The 15,829-nt window shown below is 42.1% G+C and overlaps 1 protein-coding gene across 2 annotated transcripts; it reads right to left on the bottom strand.

Moving 5' to 3' along the window:
• Nucleotides 1-414: 414 nt before the first annotated feature.
• On the bottom strand, nucleotides 415-15,635 carry CCNA1 (cyclin A1). Of its 2 annotated transcripts, none has more exons than XM_023751250.1 (9): nucleotides 15,403-15,635; nucleotides 15,007-15,189; nucleotides 9,166-9,412; nucleotides 6,556-6,680; nucleotides 5,884-6,107; nucleotides 4,634-4,838; nucleotides 3,351-3,464; nucleotides 2,234-2,367; nucleotides 415-673 (listed from the first exon to the last, which is right to left on the bottom strand). In XM_023751250.1, the coding sequence occupies exons 2-9, from the start codon at nucleotides 15,166-15,168 to the stop codon at nucleotides 622-624; spliced, it is 1,263 nt and encodes a 420-aa protein (XP_023607018.1). In that variant the 5' UTR covers nucleotides 15,169-15,189; nucleotides 15,403-15,635; the 3' UTR covers nucleotides 415-621. The 2 variants fall into 2 exon arrangements, with proteins under 2 accessions (XP_023607018.1, XP_023607017.1); XM_023751249.1 differs by having other exon boundaries at nucleotides 15,430-15,635.
• Between the last annotated feature and the right edge of the window lie 194 nt (nucleotides 15,636-15,829).

The raw sequence follows: 15,829 nt of genomic DNA, 5'->3' as shown, positions 1-15,829 counted from the left end.
CCTTCCTTTAAGGCCAAGTCTACTCTTGATTTTCCTTCTAATCTTTAAAAGAAAATTAAGTGTTTGTTTATTTTTTGAATGTTCCCCATCTTATACAGTACTTAAGTGCTGTTGGCAGGAGCCATAGATAAATATGTAGTGAGGTGAAATGTAGAATCGTGAATAATGTGAGCAAGAGCAGACTTTAGCATGGGCATCTCCTAAGACATAAACATAAAAGGTTAGTTTAATTATCCTGAAGTCCCATCCTATGGTAAAATATGCTTTTTCTAACACATGCCAAATTTTTACTAGTAAAACCAACTTAGAAGAATTCTTAAAATTGAGATGACATTTTTAATACTCTCATCTAAAATTCAGGCAAGTGTGTCAGCCACGATAATTAGTAAATAAACCTGACACCTGACACATGGCCATAAGGCAAGTTGTTTATTCTTTCAAAATGTTAGACTATTTTACAAACTACTAAATCTAAGAGAACCTAAATACATTCATATTTTTAAAAATATGTCATCTATATTGTACCAACACTAGATGATTCAACCTGCAGAAACCTATAAAAATGAGGACCAATCTTATTGATCTGGAGGTTAAGTTCTGAAAGTGCTTCAGTTGTGAAACTTATTGCAGAGGAAGAACTGCAGGTGGTTCCATGAGAGACACATGCATGTACCTGAAATGAGACCCAAAGCAAGTTCATCACAAGGCAAAGACTTCAGTTTTGTAAAATCTCAGGCCACAGAAAACTTTCTAGTAGTTTTAGCAAAAAGGAAGGAAGCTAGCTGACTCTATATACCACAAGCTAATTATAAATCTACTAGAGGCCCGGTGCACAAAAATTTGTGCACTCGGGGGTGGGAGAGGGTCCCTCAGCCCAGCCTGTGCTCTCTTGCAGTTTGGGACCCCTCGGGGCATGACCACCTGCTGGCTTAGGCCCGCTCCCCAGGGGATTGGGCCTAAGCTGGCAATCAGACATCCCTCTGGCAGCCCGGGAGCCCTCGGGGGATGTCCACTTGCCAGCGGGAAGCAGGCCTAAGCTGCAGTTGGAAATCCTTAGCGCTGCTGAGGAGGCGGGAGAGGCTCCCACCACCACCACTGTACTGGCAGCCATCAGCCTGGGTTGTGGCTGAGCAGAGCTCCCCCTGGGGGAGCGCACTGACCACCAGGGGGCAGCTCCTGCATTGAGCATCTACCCCTGGTGGTCAGTGTGTGTCATAGTGACCAGTCATTCCCAGTCGTTCTGCTGTTAGGGTCAGTTTGATTATTACCCTTTTATTATATAGGATAGAGGCCTGGTGCACGGGTGGGGGCCGGCTGGTTTGCCCTCAAGGGTGTCCCGGATCAGGGTGGGGGTCCCGCTGGGGTGCCTGGCCAGCCTGGGTGAGGGGCTGATGGGTGTTTGCAGGCTGGTCACACCCCCTTCAGGGTGGGGGTCCCCACTGGGGTGCCTGACCAGCCTGGGTGAGGGGCTGATGGCTGTTTGCAGGCTGGCCACACCCCATTTAGGGTGGGGGGTCCCCACTGGGGTGCCTGGTCATTCTGGGTGAGGGGCTGAGGGCCGTTTTCAGGCTGGCCAAGCCCCCCCCAGCAATGGAAGCTCCCAGCCTCTCCTTTTTTTCTTTTCTTTTTTTAATTCTTGGATTTATTCACCTTCTATAATTGAAACTTCGTAGCCTTGAGAGGAGCTCAGAGCCAGCCAGGGCAGGCGGGAGGGAAGCTTGGCATCCTCCATCGCCAGGGGCAACCAAGCCTCCTGCTTGCTCCAGCTCCGTGGCCACGGCCGGCTGAAAGCAGGTATCTGGGGTTTATTTACCTTCTATAATTAAAATTTTGTTGCTTTGAGTGGAGCTCAGAACTGGCTGCAGCAGGCGGGAAGCTTGGCTTCCTCCATCATTGGGGCAACCAAGCCTCCTGCTCGCTCCAGCTCCGTGGCTGCCGGCCGCCATCTTGGTTGGGTTAATTTGCATATAGTCGCTCTGATTGGCTGGTGGGCGTGGCTTAAGGCTTAGCAAAGGTACGGTCAATTTGCATGTTTGTCCTTTATTAGTGTAGATATCTCTCTGAACGGATTTTCTTTTTTGCTTGTTTTCTTTTGTTTGTTTTCAACTGATTTTCTTAATTTAACATACAACTTTGTTTCTCCAGTCTAGCACCAGATATACAGTTTGTTCATTACTATGACTTATTGAAGCTTTAAAGAGTAAGTCTAGATAAGAAAATTTCAGGAACTTACTTTGAAGTCTTGTACTTCTCCCTAATTGCTTGCTGAGGTCGATGGGGTATATCAAGGCATGCTTTATGTAGCTCACTCAGGCAAGGCACAATTTCACTTAATGAATATCCTGTAAATGCAGCAAGGGTTTCTGGCTAATCAAGACAAAAGAAAAATTGCATCATATAACTTTTTAAGATATGAGAAAGCTGAAGATAAAGCTGTGAAACAAAGGAAATTAATCACTTGGTATTCATATTTATTTCAAAAGACAACATAATCCTTCTTTAGAGACTTTAGACAAAAATATTAACCAGAGTTCTAAATTTGCTCATATTGTACATTTATAATGTACTTAACTAAACTCCCTATTTATATTGAATATAAAAGATTCTTAGCCAAACACAGAAAAAGAAACAAAATAAAAGTAGCCACCTCACTTCTTTCAGCATACAAGCGAGCCTTCAGAATCAAACCTAGTGCCCATTTCCAATCTTACCACCTTCTTGGGCCAAGAGGCAACATTAAATGCCCTGTTCCCTTGAAAGCATAATCCAACCTTCTGATCATCTTAATTGGACCCAGGTTGTGAACAACTTTTAGGGGAAAAGTCAACAACTTTTCTTGAAGTGGTCAATGCTTACACTACAAGGGTCCTCCTTGCATGAGAGCAGGCATTGAGGTTTCCAGGCCTGCTTCTGTTAAATGAGCATGTCAACACTATCTTCTTGACTTCCTGCAATCTCTAGTCTCCATAAAGCAAAGCCACTGAGTCAAAGCCACAAACAAAGGCTGTTATAGTCTGCTGGCAAGACTCGTAAGAGGCCAGCCTATTCTAAGCCTTAAGAGTTACTGAACGGCTCTAACCAATTTGGCTCAGTGGATAGAGCATCAGCCTGCGGACTCAAGGGTCCCAGGTTTGATTCTGGTCAAGGGCATGTACCTTGGTTGCGGGCACATCCCCAGTAGGGAGTGTGCAGGAGGCAGCTGATCGATGTTCCTCTCTCATCGATGTTTCTAACTCTCTATCCCTCTCCCTTCCTCTCTGTAAAAAATCAATAAAATATGTTTTTTTAAAAGGAGTTACTGAACGAATTTTAGAGAGGCCTTGAATTTTAAAAAGTAATTAGAATCTTACCCAGAAATGCCTGTTCACGGTATAGTTTGCCAGGCAATAAGCTGCTGCAGCTATCAATGAAGGAAGATATTTCAAGAATGGGTCAGCTTCAAGTAGACTCAGTTCCGCTACATACTAAAAACAAGAAAGAAAAAGCTCATTGGAATTAGGAATTCGACTAAAGTTACAAGTAAAGTTAAAAATGTCAGGGGAATTGCCCTGGCTGGTGTGGCTCAGGTGGTCGGGCGTCATCCTGTGCACTAAGAGGTTGCCAGTTCCATTCATGCGGTCAGGGCATATGCCCAGGTTGTGGTCTCAATCCCTGGTAGGGGGCCTGCAGGAGGCAGCTGATGTTTCTTCTTCTCTCCACCTTATTCTCTCTCTCTCTCCCTTTCTCTCTCTCTCTCTCCTCTCTCTCTCTCTCTCTCTCTCAAAAAAAAAAAATGTCAGGGGAAACAATTGTGTCTTATTTTTATTCAAATTATTCACTAGGTTAATAACTACCAGGCCTGTCCACAAACAGAATAATATTTATGTTGTAATAAATTTCAATACACACAGTATATGTGATGGGTTACTTATGTGATACTAGTAGTATAGGTTTATGTTGGTCAGATAAAGTAGCATTGCTCTGGCCACTGGAGTAGGACTATAGACTTAAGCCAAAGGCAAACTATGAGCATATTAAAGCTATTTATATCAGGCAAAATCATGCAGTTCAGAGCTAGAACCAGTGGGAATCTATCAGATTAGAAGAAACATATTTGGAAATTTACATAGATTTTCTTATCACTGTTTGCATAGCACATAAATACCAGATATACTAAATCATAGTGGTTGGAAACCAAGTTTTCCAAACCAATATGTACTTTAGTGCCTTCAACTAAGTTCTTTACTCCAAATGACTAAATAATGCTTCATTACTTAATATGTTTGGAGGAGATTAGAGTCAAATCAAATCACATTTACTTTGTCCCTATTCTGTACACCTAAGAATACTGCTTTCATGTGGTCTGTATCTAACACGGGAACAGTTCCCAAGCTTAAGTTTCTTTAAGAGTTGAGTCATTAGACAACCCATGCCTACCAAACATGATCAACAGTAATGTCTCCTAACCCAAAGTTGGGTTCTTAAAATTAGCTCTCTTCCATTGCTAAAAGTTTTTCTGAGCCCACGACAAAACAACAACAACAAAAAAAACAAACAACAACAAACTAAAAAGGAAAGAAGAACTAAAGGATGATTGGAAAGGCTACTTTTTACCCAATTTGGCACCAACATTCTTGGCAGTCACATGGCATACCTTGGCCAGGTTCTCAGTTATGATGCACACTCCTTGTCTCTTTAGGTACTGAAGGAGAAACTGATTGGTAGTTGGCACTGTCAGATCAAAAGCTAGGACTTTCAGGAGTAGGTGTTCCATTCTTAACAGTTGTCGTTTTGTGTAAGTATCATCAGTTATATAGACAAACTCGTCTACTTCAGGTGGGTATATTTCTTCATATTTCCTATGAAAGGTAAAGAATCTTTGGAAATAATGTTTGGAACCTGTGGCTCTCCTTCCTGTGCTATCAAAACCCTGCCTCTCATATGACCCTTGCAGACTTAAAAAAAATCACTAAATGGTATAGGGCTGTGAAGATACTAGGAATTTGTTTCCAGAACAAGAATATGAATATTACAAAGATATGTTGTACTAACTGCTAGGTAGTAACAGAAACAATTTCCAGTAAGAATTTTAGTTTTGGCCTCTGATATACTGAAAGATTCTGAATGACAGACATACATGTCAACTCCTCTTAATTAAAATCTTCTTGTGGGAAAGAATGTTATGTTGAACACATAGTAGAAAAAAACTCCTTAAGTCTTAGATTTTTAAAAACATTATGTTTAGCTTTCTCTATTGAATTAGCAAATGATGCTATATATCCAAGAGAATAATAATGATACAGTTTCACTGCTATCAATTCTTTGCTTTTATTTTCCTTTTGTAGGGAAATTTTGGCAAGTTTTTAGGCATTAATAACTAGAATATCTGAGACTAGAAGAATAGAAAGGAAAACTACTACTCACCAATAGGTCACTTAATTAAAGGCAGCAACAATCCAGCTCTTTTACACATAATTAGATATTATTATCAATGATTGATAGTAACAGGAACAGTGAATAATTTATTCACTGTATCCACATAAACTGTGGTATTATGGATCATTTAACAGATCATGAAGATGACTTCCATATAACTAAAATTTCCTTAAATAGGACTTTTACTTATACTAGAATACAGCCAAAGACTACACCACAAAATAGTTAAATTGCATGCTGAATTTGAGCTGATGGCCGCTTTGGTCATGAAACTGTATCATAAGCATCTGAATTGAAGAGTGAACATGTGGTAAGGTTCAGTTTCTCAGTAAATACTATAAAAATGATGGTATTTTATCAAAAAGGCATGAGTAAATTTTAAGTACTGCATTTCTTCAATAAATGAGGAATAAATCATGTGTTTTGACAGACTGTAGTTTCACATTATTTAAGCTGAAGAACACTTACGAAGCCAGAAGAATAGCTGCTGTACCTACAAGCTGCAATTTCCCTCTCAAAACAGACATGCACGAAAGAAACCTATCTAGGAAGTTGACAGCCAAGTAGAGAGTCTCAGCTCGAAGCTTATATTCTTCTCCAACCTCAACCAGCCAGTCCACCAGAATCCTTCGCATGCCTTCTGTGATGTCTGGTTGTTTCCTTAGGTAGTGGGCTTTGGGCCTGTATCGTATCTGTTTGGGGAAAGAGTTTTGATATTTAAATACTTGCTGTATCAGAAAGATCATGCCACAGTATAGCTGCTATTTTAAAAATCTCATGAGCAAAGGTTAGAAGGAAACTGATCAAAACACAAATAAATCTTTACTATGACACAAAAGAAAGTGTGAAATTCTGGTTCTGTAATGCAATTACGTAACAAACAACGGAGGGAGGGAAATGGCAACATGGACTATTCCTAAGAGTGAAATGCTTAATATATAAACCATTTGTGTCATAGAGGAATAGTCCAAGTAATTGCTACTCACCTCACAGCTATTATTTTTAATAGATATTCTTATATTTAGATGTCACAAGAATGCCATTCATTAATGGTTATGGCCAAGAGTTTATAACTATCTTAATATTTAATATTAAGTGCTTTGGGTGCTGGCAATTGAAGTAGAATTTGGGAAAACTTACTTCAGCTTCTCTAAGGTACTGATGAATTTCTTCAGCATATTCAGTCACATTTATCATGTCTGTACCAAAATCTGATGCATCTTCAGACTGAGCATGAAGAGATGACTCTACCAGCATAGGGGAAACTGCAGGGATTCAACATTATTAGGTAAGACATTTAATTTAAAAACTCATTCTGGAGAAACCAAGATGGCGGGGCGGCATAGGTAAACACCGGAAATTGCTGCCTCGCACAACCACTTCAAAAATACAACTAAAAGACAAAACGGACATCATCCAGAACCACAGGAAGGCTGGCTGAGTGGAAATTCTACCACTAGAAAGAAAGAGAAGAGCACACTGAGACTCAGAGGAGGTGCAGAAGTAAAGTGCAGAGGTACAGAGGTGCACGCTAAAAGGACTGGCAACTGAGGATGTGGTTCTCTTTTTCAATCGGGAGGGAGTCTCAAGTTCCCGACTGCTCTGAACTCCAGTTCCGGGCGAGTCTCTGGGGACCCAGTCTCATACGGGGAGAAACTGGACTGTCTGGCATTGAATGGAAGTTGAGGGCGGCTTTCTCTCAGAGGTGCTTGCAGAGATTACCCGGACACTGAGACCTGGGGCCTCTTAGGGCAGGGCTGAGGATCAGCCATAGCTGTTTGCTCCGCCCTGTTGATTCCCTGAGACCCCACCCCACCCAAGCTGTGTGCAGAGGCTTTTGCATATGAATGGCCTGGCCCTTTGCAATCTAAAATTACCTAACAAACTGCAGCTGGGTCAGAGAGACCTAGAACATCCAAAAGAAGGCCCAAGGCCCCACAGCAGCTTGCATTGCTTCACAGCTGGGCCCCATCTGGGCACCTTCAAACCCCAAACAAAGAAGAGGAATCTGCAGATCTCTCCGTAGCTCCTGCTGGGTAGCCTCAGGCAGAGACTAAATTAGCACCTCCTTAGAGATCCAAGAGCCAGTGTACCCAGTAGTCAAAGTGGGACCATCCAGATTACAACTCCTCAGATCTATAAGGGACACACTCAGGGGGCAGACTCAGTGAGCACCAAAGCCTCACTGAAGCAAGTCTTGCCCCAGAAGGGTGTCTCCAGCACAGAAGTTCTCCCACTGCAGACACAGCTGATTCTCACAGCCAATTGGCCTGGTGGTCAATTCCTCCCAGTGATACCTACAACAATCAAGGCTTAACTACAACAAGACTGTGCACAAAGCCCACAAAGGGGTGCACCAAGAGTGTCCACCTCAGGGAATTGGGGAGGCTGAGCCACTGGGCCCTATAGGACACCTAGCACACAAAGCCACTCTACCAACACAGGGAAGCATAAAAACTGCGGAGACAAAGAAACAGGTCACAAATGACAGAAATGGAGGAAAGCAAACTACTGGATATAGAGTTCAAAACCACAGTTATAAGGTTTTTCAAGAATTTTCTAGAAACCACCAATAAATTTAGTGAGACCCTCAATAAATCTAGTGAGACCCTCGAGGATATGAAAAAGGACCAACTAGAAATTAAGCATACACTGACTGAAATAAAGAATATTATACAGAGATTCAACAGCAGACTAGAGGATCGCAAGAATCAAGTCAAAGATTTGAAATATGAAGAAGCAAAAAACACCCAACCGGAAAAACAAAAAGAAAAAAGAATCCAAAAATACGAAGATAGTGTAAGGAGCCTCTGGGACAACTTCAAGCGTACCAACATCCGAATTATGGGGGTGCCAGAAGAAGAGAGAGCAAGATATTGAAAACCTATTTGAAGAAATAATGACAGAAAACTTCCCCTACCTGGTGAAAGAAATAGACTTACAAGTCCAGGAAGCACAGAGAACCCCAAACAAAAGGAATCCAAAGAGGACCACACCAAGACACATCATAATTAAAATGCCAAGAGCAAAAGACAAAGAGAGAATCTTAAAAGCAGCAAGAGAAAAAAAGTCAGTTACCTACAAGGGAGTACCCATAGGATTGTCAGCTGATTTCTCAATAGAAACTATGCAGGCCAGAAGAAGGTGGCAAGAAATATTCAAAGTGATGAATAGCAAGAACCTACAACCAAGATTACTTTACCCAGCAAAGCTGTCATTCAGAATTAAAGGTCAGATAAAGAGCTTCACAGATAAGAAAAAGCTAAAGGAGTTCATCACCACCAAATCAGTATTATATGAAATGCTGAAAGGTATCCTTTAAAAAGAGGAAGAAGAAAAAGGTAAAGATAAAAATTATGAACAAAAAAATAATAATCTGATGAACAGAATAAACTGGTGAATATAATAGAATCAGGGGCATAGAGAGGGAGTGGACTGACAATTCTCCGGGGGTGCGGGAAGAGACTGGAAAAAAATCGTATACCTATGGATGAGGACAGTGGGGCGGGTGGGTTTTAATGGCAGAGGGTGGGGTGGGAACCGGATGGAGGGGAGCTATGGGGGGGGGAGGAATAACTGTAATATTATGAACAATAAAGATTTAATTTAAAAAAAAACTCATTCTATCCACTAACCCTCTATAAGCAGTCATTACTTCGTGGTTTTCTCTTGCTAATAACATGCTATTGAATACTGCAGGTGATTATGAATACAGGGTACCTATCATCCACCATAGGTAAGTCAGATTACCTGTGCTAAAATCCAGCAGGAAGTGAAGGTCAGACTTGAGTGTGCTAGTGTCTACTTCATACATATCTTCAAATGCCATCCCCTCTTTCCCACTGCAGCTGTTTTTGTCCTCTTGCTCAGGTTCATCCATGTAGATATCAAATCCTTGCTTTGCTGGCATGTGGACCCCACAGTCAGAGAGTGCTTTCTTTCCAGCTTGAGGGAAGACATTTTCTGATCCAGAGAAACACCTAACTGTTGTGATCCCCTAGAAAAGGATTTTTTGTTAAAGGCCACCCCAAAGACCAATAGGTGATGTGAACCTGTGTGACTCAAACCAGCAGGATGGGAAAATAAGAGGAATCTTAAATTGAAATATCTATTTCTGCAATATAATTTCAGAAAATGAAGCTTCCAAAGTATGACTTCTCCCTTATCTCTTTCTACATTTGACATTTGGTAAAAGAGCTATCTAAAATTTTTCATCTTCCTCACATATTTATCAAAGGGAATTAACCCTTTGCACTCCGCTGTCCCCTCTCAGGGGACATCGGAATTCTAGCATGTCACTCGGATGTCCCCTCTCAGGGGACATTGCAGTTTATTAGTGATTACGGGGAATTGAGTTATTTCAACGCAACTTTTTGAGACATGCATGTTTCCCTGAAGTTTTATCTTGAAATGGCACAAGAAATTAAATCAAAATATCGTAAAATTACTAAGATATATACAAGAAATGTCAGCGGGTTTTGTGTCGGATTAAACAATAAACTACATATTCCCGATGTGGGACAAAGAAAACGGGACTGCATTGTGTGTTCTAACAGGAAAACACCTGGTGGCAGGCGTCAAACCACTTATTACTGTCAAACATGCACTAATCAGCCTGCAATGCATATTGGGGAGTGTTACAAAACTTATCATACTGTACAAAATTATAAACAATAAAATATTGTTTTTTTTGCAAATATACATTCCTCGATGTCACCCAATTCATATAAGTCCAATATCATTATAATACGTTACTTGGTTCCAAAATTATACTAAATAATACGAGGGTCTGTAAATGCACGTTTCCGCCGCAAAGTAGCGTCGAGTAGCTGGTAGCCAATGTCCAGAATGGTTCGGAGTGCAAAGGGTTAAAAATCCTAGAAAAAAGAAACTATAACTCTTCTTCAAAATGAAAGGGGGGAGAAGGGATTATAAATTGGCTCTCATGCTTATATAGCATTACAGGATTTTGTAAGTACCCAGCACAGTTTTTGATGCATAGTTACTGAGTTCCTACAGTCCTCCCCCTCAAACAGTTAACTTTAAGTCAGCAGGCCCCTATAAAGTTCCCATTTTATACCCAGTTAATTAGAAATATGATGATATTAGAAACACATACTACTAAATTCTCTTAACATAGAATCTTTTTGTATGACATGATGGAGAAATCTAACAGTCAATCAATTGCTTCTCCCTTTTCTTTATTCCTATAACATTAATGATGGAAACAACTGTGTGTGTCCCCTCTGTGAATAACTGTGATGCATTACATACTAGTGCACATTAAGATGAGTCATGTTGGATGACCTGAAGGTCAGCTGAACCAACGCAGGTGGGCAAGCTTTATGAATCCAAGTTATATTTATGCAAATGCTAGGTCTAGCTACTGCATTAACATTTTATCATATATAATTAACTAGAGGCCTGGTGCATGAAATTCATGCACTGTGGGGGGGGGTCCCTTGGTGCAGCCTGAACCCTCTCCAATCTGGACCCCACTATGGGATCCCCGGGCCTAAACCGGCAGTCCGACATCCTTCTCACAATCCGGGACTGCTGGCTCCCAACCGCTCACCTGCCTGATTGCCCCTAACTGCTTCTGCCTGCCAGCCTGATTACCCCCTAACCACTCTCTGCCCTGCCTGATCGACGCCTAACTGCTCCCCTGCTGGCCCAATTGCCCCCAACTGCCCTCCCCTGCCAGCCCGGTCACCCCCAACTGCCCTCCCCTACTGGCCCAGTCGCCCCCAACTGCCCTGCCCTGCAGGCCTGGTCCCCCTCAACTGCCCTCCCCTGCAGACCTGGTTGCCCCAACTGCCCTTCCCTGTAGGCCTGGTCACCCCCAACTTCTCTCTCCTGCTGGCTTGATCACCCACCACTGCCCTCCCCTGCCAACCATCTTGTGCCCACACAGGGGCAGCCATCTTGTGTGAGGGCATGATGGTCAATTTGCATATTACCTCTTTATTATATAGGATCTTGGTGTTCACTGTTGAGACTCCTTTCAAATTATGTGTTTCCATACATTCCCTTCCATCTAGTAAATTAAATATGTAGTTTATGTCTACACTAGTAAGAAAAAAATTCTTTTTTTAATCCTCACTTGAGGATACATTTATTGATTTTTAGAGAGAAAGTGGAAGGGAAAGAGAGAAAGAGGAGAGAGAGAAAAAGAAACATCAATCAGCTGCCTCCCCTACAGGATTGAACCCACAATCTAGGTATGTACTGTGACCAGGAACAGCACCTGTAACCTTTTAGGTGTACGGGATGACTCTCCAACTAACTGAGCCACCTGGCCAAGGCAAGAAAAAAATTCTTTATGGTAATTCTGGTAAAATCACAAGAACTATAAAGGACCAAAAATACAAGTTACTATAACCAGATAATCATAATTCCAAATTATTACCATGTTTGACTTTTGCCATATATATATATATATATATATATATATATGTGTGTGTGTGTGTGTGTGTGTGTGTGTATATATATATAGTAAATGGATCAAGACATACATTCATTACACATTTACTGAGCATCCAGTATGTGCCAGACATTGTTCTAGGTGCCCAGAATTTAGCAATGAACCAAACGTTCAAAACGAACTGCCCTCATGGAGTTTATATCTAATTGGGAGGACAGGAGAAAGACAAATAAGAAAAAGACATAGGAGATCAAATGATAAGTGCTTTGGAGAAGAATAACAGAGAGAAAAGAGAGTCATTGCCATTTTAAACAATGTGGCCAGGGAAAGCCCCTATGAAGATAAAAGTTAGACAAAGATATGAACAAGCTAAGAGAGTAAGTTACACAGATAAAAAAGGGAAGAGCATTCTGGGCAGAGGGAACAGCCTGGGTACATGTCCTGATGTTGAAGTGTGTCTTAAGAGGCACATCAAGAAACAAATGGGGCAGAGTGAGAAAGACAGTAGTGTATGTAGGTCATGAGAGAAAAGAGAAAGCAAAAGGAAAAGAGAAGCCAGATCATATAGGGCCTTACTATAGGCCATTTAAGGATCATCTTCTATTCTGAGATGGGCAGCCACTGGGGAGTTCTGGGCAAAGGATGATCGATCTGATTTATGTTTTAAAAGGCTCACCCTGGCTATGTAGAGGTATAGAGAGTAAGTAAGGTAAGATGATCAGTTGTGAACTTGCAAATTTCCAGGTAAAATACAATAGGATTTTGAACCAATGTAGTATTAGTAAAAGATGAGAAATGAAGATATTCTAGACACTTTTAAAAGTAAAGCCAATTGTATTTTTTCAGCAAAATAGATGTGAGGTAAGAGGAAAACAAGAGTCAAGGATGACAAAGTTTTTTAGGCTGAATAACAGGAAGGATGGATATCGCATTTATTGAGATGATAAGATTTGGGAAGAGTAGGTTGGGGCTAGGGTTGGTTTTGCACACATTTGAGGTGCCTATTGTATGATTCAAGGATCCAAATGGAGCTGTCAAGTAGGCTGCTGAATATGTGAACCTGCAACATAGCTGAGAGGTCAAGACAGAAGATAAAAAGTATGAGCCATGGCATTTAATGTTAAAAGACTTGAAGAGTGTAAGGGACTGGGTACAAACTCAGATCAAATACTAAGTCCTGGAGCACTCTAATTTTGAGACACAGGATAAGGAAGAACCAGAATACTGAGGAGTGGCCAATGAGCTAGGTGAAAATCCAGGACAGAGTGGTCTTCTCCAGGCTGAGTGAGAATAAAATTATTGCTAGAAATAAAGAATGATCAGTTAAGTGTAAAGGACTAAAAATTGAGTGAAAAGTGAACAAGAGAAGAACTAGAGACAGAGAGCATTCATTCAACAAACACTAGCATGCTACCCTGGCTAGGCACTGTTCCAACCACCAAGAATACAACAGTGAACCTGACATCCCAAATTCTCATCCTAATGGAGGATGGGACAAACAAACTCTAAAGAAATATTTCTATAAATGAGACAGGCACTGCAAAGAGCTTCGTAGTTGAAAGATATTTAAGATGGAAAAATTATATTTGCTTATGTGTTTGACCCAGTAGAGAAAAGAAAACCGAGAAGAAAAAAAAAAGAGTAAGGTATACTACACAAATAGGGGTTCATCTTGCATATGAGTAGAAACGTGAGTCATGTCGCAGGATCTGGGTGACAGAGTATATGGCACATGGAAGCATATGGAAATTCTCTTCTGGTTGCTTTCATATTTTTAGGGAAATAGAATACAAAGCCATTAACTGACGTGGAGGTTGTGAAGCATTAAAGAGAGAAGCAGAGATGTAAAATAGATTTCTAAGAAGGTTGTAAAAGAAGCAAGCAGGGAAATGTAGAGGTAGTATCAGGCAATGTAAGAGGTTAGACCTGTCAGCAAAGGCATACTGCCAATTCATAATAACCAGGTTTTAGACTTTAATTTTAAAAAAGCAAACGCTGCTACACAAATTAAGTTTGTTAAAAACAACTTCTGAATTTTTTCCAAAGCTTTAAACAGATCACTTTGGGTAGTTTTCTCCGACTAATAAGATGCCACAAAAATGCTTGAATGGTTAGGTCAGTAGATGAGAGGTTTCTAATCTGGTCTCCTCTACTATGCCTTCTCCCACTGCCTCACCATTGGCCTTTCTTTCCCTATAACATGGAAAGGATAGCCCTGGCCTGATAGCTCAGTGGGTTAGAGCATCATCCCAATATGCCAATGTTGTGTGTTTGATGCCCAGTCAGGGCACACACAGGAAACAACCAATGAATGTATAAATAAATGGAACAAATCAATGTCTCTTTCTCTTTCTCCCTCTCCCCCCCCCCCCTTTCTCCCTTTCTCTCTCTTTAAAAGCAATAAATAAAAATATGTATTTTTTAAAAATGGAAATGATATCTAGCCTACCTACTTCACTGGACTAATGCCAGCATTATTCCACTACAAATGTGCAAAAAGGCTTTAAAAAGCACTGTTATCAGGATTTTGTCTAATAACAGACTTGGGAAAGCTTTTGTTTTTTTTAAACCTGAAAATCCATTCTTAAGGATCCAAACCCCTCCTTTGTATTTAAATGTCTGAATTAGTTTTCAATCTAATTCTAAGGAATCAGTTAAGCAATATCTAATGGCCAACTGCACTTTATCAGTACTGGGGAGATGTCTGCTTTTAAATCACTTTTTGAAAAAATCTAGTCTAGCCTGATCCAATCCTAATTTTAAACACTCTCCAATGAACAAGGTGAAAATTATCCAGGACTGCTTCAGGCACAGTCTAGATCAGTTTGCACACCACTCTGACCTGGAGTAACCCCAGTTCTATAGTTTCTTTGGGGCTATTCACATTTCCTTTTAGCCAGCATGTAAATGACTTTACATATACTTAATCCAAATAGTTCCAAGACCTATTTCTTCGATTTTGGAGGGGAAAGAATTACTCACTATTTCTAGGTGTAAAAAGGGCCCAATAAGATGATGTTAAAATATTCGATGTCCCAATAATCCAGATTCCAGGGCTGAAATACTCAAGGAGAGTTTGTAAATAAAGCTACAAGAGAAATCCACCTCCCACCATGACAGGAGAGCCCTTCTCAACAAGCAGCTTCCCCAGCGCTTCTCATCATTACCTGGTCACAGGTCTTCCTGAACTGTCCATTCTCAGTTAGCACCCCTAGCACTGTTCTTTGTGGGGGGTCCTGGCCAAGCTGAGCTCTTGTCGTCTGACGGACATCAGGACCTCGGGACACTGGAGCCAGGACTACTCTGCCCTTGGAGCTGCTGAGATGCATCGCCTCAGTGTCCACAGGCTGCTGCCTCAGGAGGGAGAAATAGACAAGCCAGTTAGTCAACCTCTTCCACCAGGGGCTCCAAGGATGCAGGGAATCTCTAAGAGGCAGCACTGAAACAATGACCTTCCCAGCAATGATTAGGGCTGAAAGGGCGCTAAGCCACGGGGCATAAGCTATCAAAGCTGCTTTGAACCAAAACAGCGACTTGAATCCGTTGAGGCTTTCTTCCAAGACCTGGGAGGAGAGAGCCGCCTGACAGACCTCCAAGCCAGGAGACTAAGGCTCCACGTTTCTTGGGGGTCTAAACAAGGGCGGGTCTTTCTCCGCTGAGGCTCATCCCCCGCCGCTCCGGCCGGCAAAGACCGAGGATACAGCACTGCGGGAAAGAACATGGCCGTCCCCGTGACCGGCAGGCCGCTCCTCGGCCCCGCAGCGGGCCTCGCTCTTCCCGGCCTTGGGCACGTGTGTCCCCGACACCTCGCAAGTGCGCTGGGGGCCTGGGAGCGAGGGGCCCGCCGGGGCGGGGCGGGGGCGAAGGGGGCGAGAAGCAGCCGGGATCCCGGGCGGAGAAGGCCGAGGCCCGGGCGCCCGGGCCCGCTCACCGTGGGGTTAAGTTTTCGCCATTAACCAAGGGGGGCGGGCCCCCCGGCGCGGGGGCCCG

The sequence above is a fragment of the Myotis lucifugus genome, unplaced genomic scaffold, assembly GCF_000147115.1.
Source record: "Myotis lucifugus unplaced genomic scaffold, Myoluc2.0 scaffold_19, whole genome shotgun sequence".
In the NCBI taxonomy this organism is placed as follows: Eukaryota; Metazoa; Chordata; class Mammalia; order Chiroptera; family Vespertilionidae; genus Myotis; species Myotis lucifugus.
The sequence above is the reverse complement of the archived record's forward strand: the minus strand, read 5'-3'. Positions and strand labels throughout refer to the sequence as shown.

Bases quoted from the DNA above. Each gene is read 5' to 3' on its own strand.
- CCNA1 (XM_023751250.1), bottom strand. From the start codon at position 15,168: ATGCATCTCAGCAGCTCCAAGGGCAGAGTAGTCCTGGCTCCAGTGTCC. The intron at 6,108-6,555 runs GTAAGTTTTCCC...TTCCCCAAACAG, and splicing joins AGTACCTTAGAGAAGCTGAA to ATACGATACAGGCCCAAAGC. The intron at 4,839-5,883 runs GTAAGTGTTCTT...TACCTTTCATAG, and splicing joins GCAGCTATTCTTCTGGCTTC to GAAATATGAAGAAATATACC.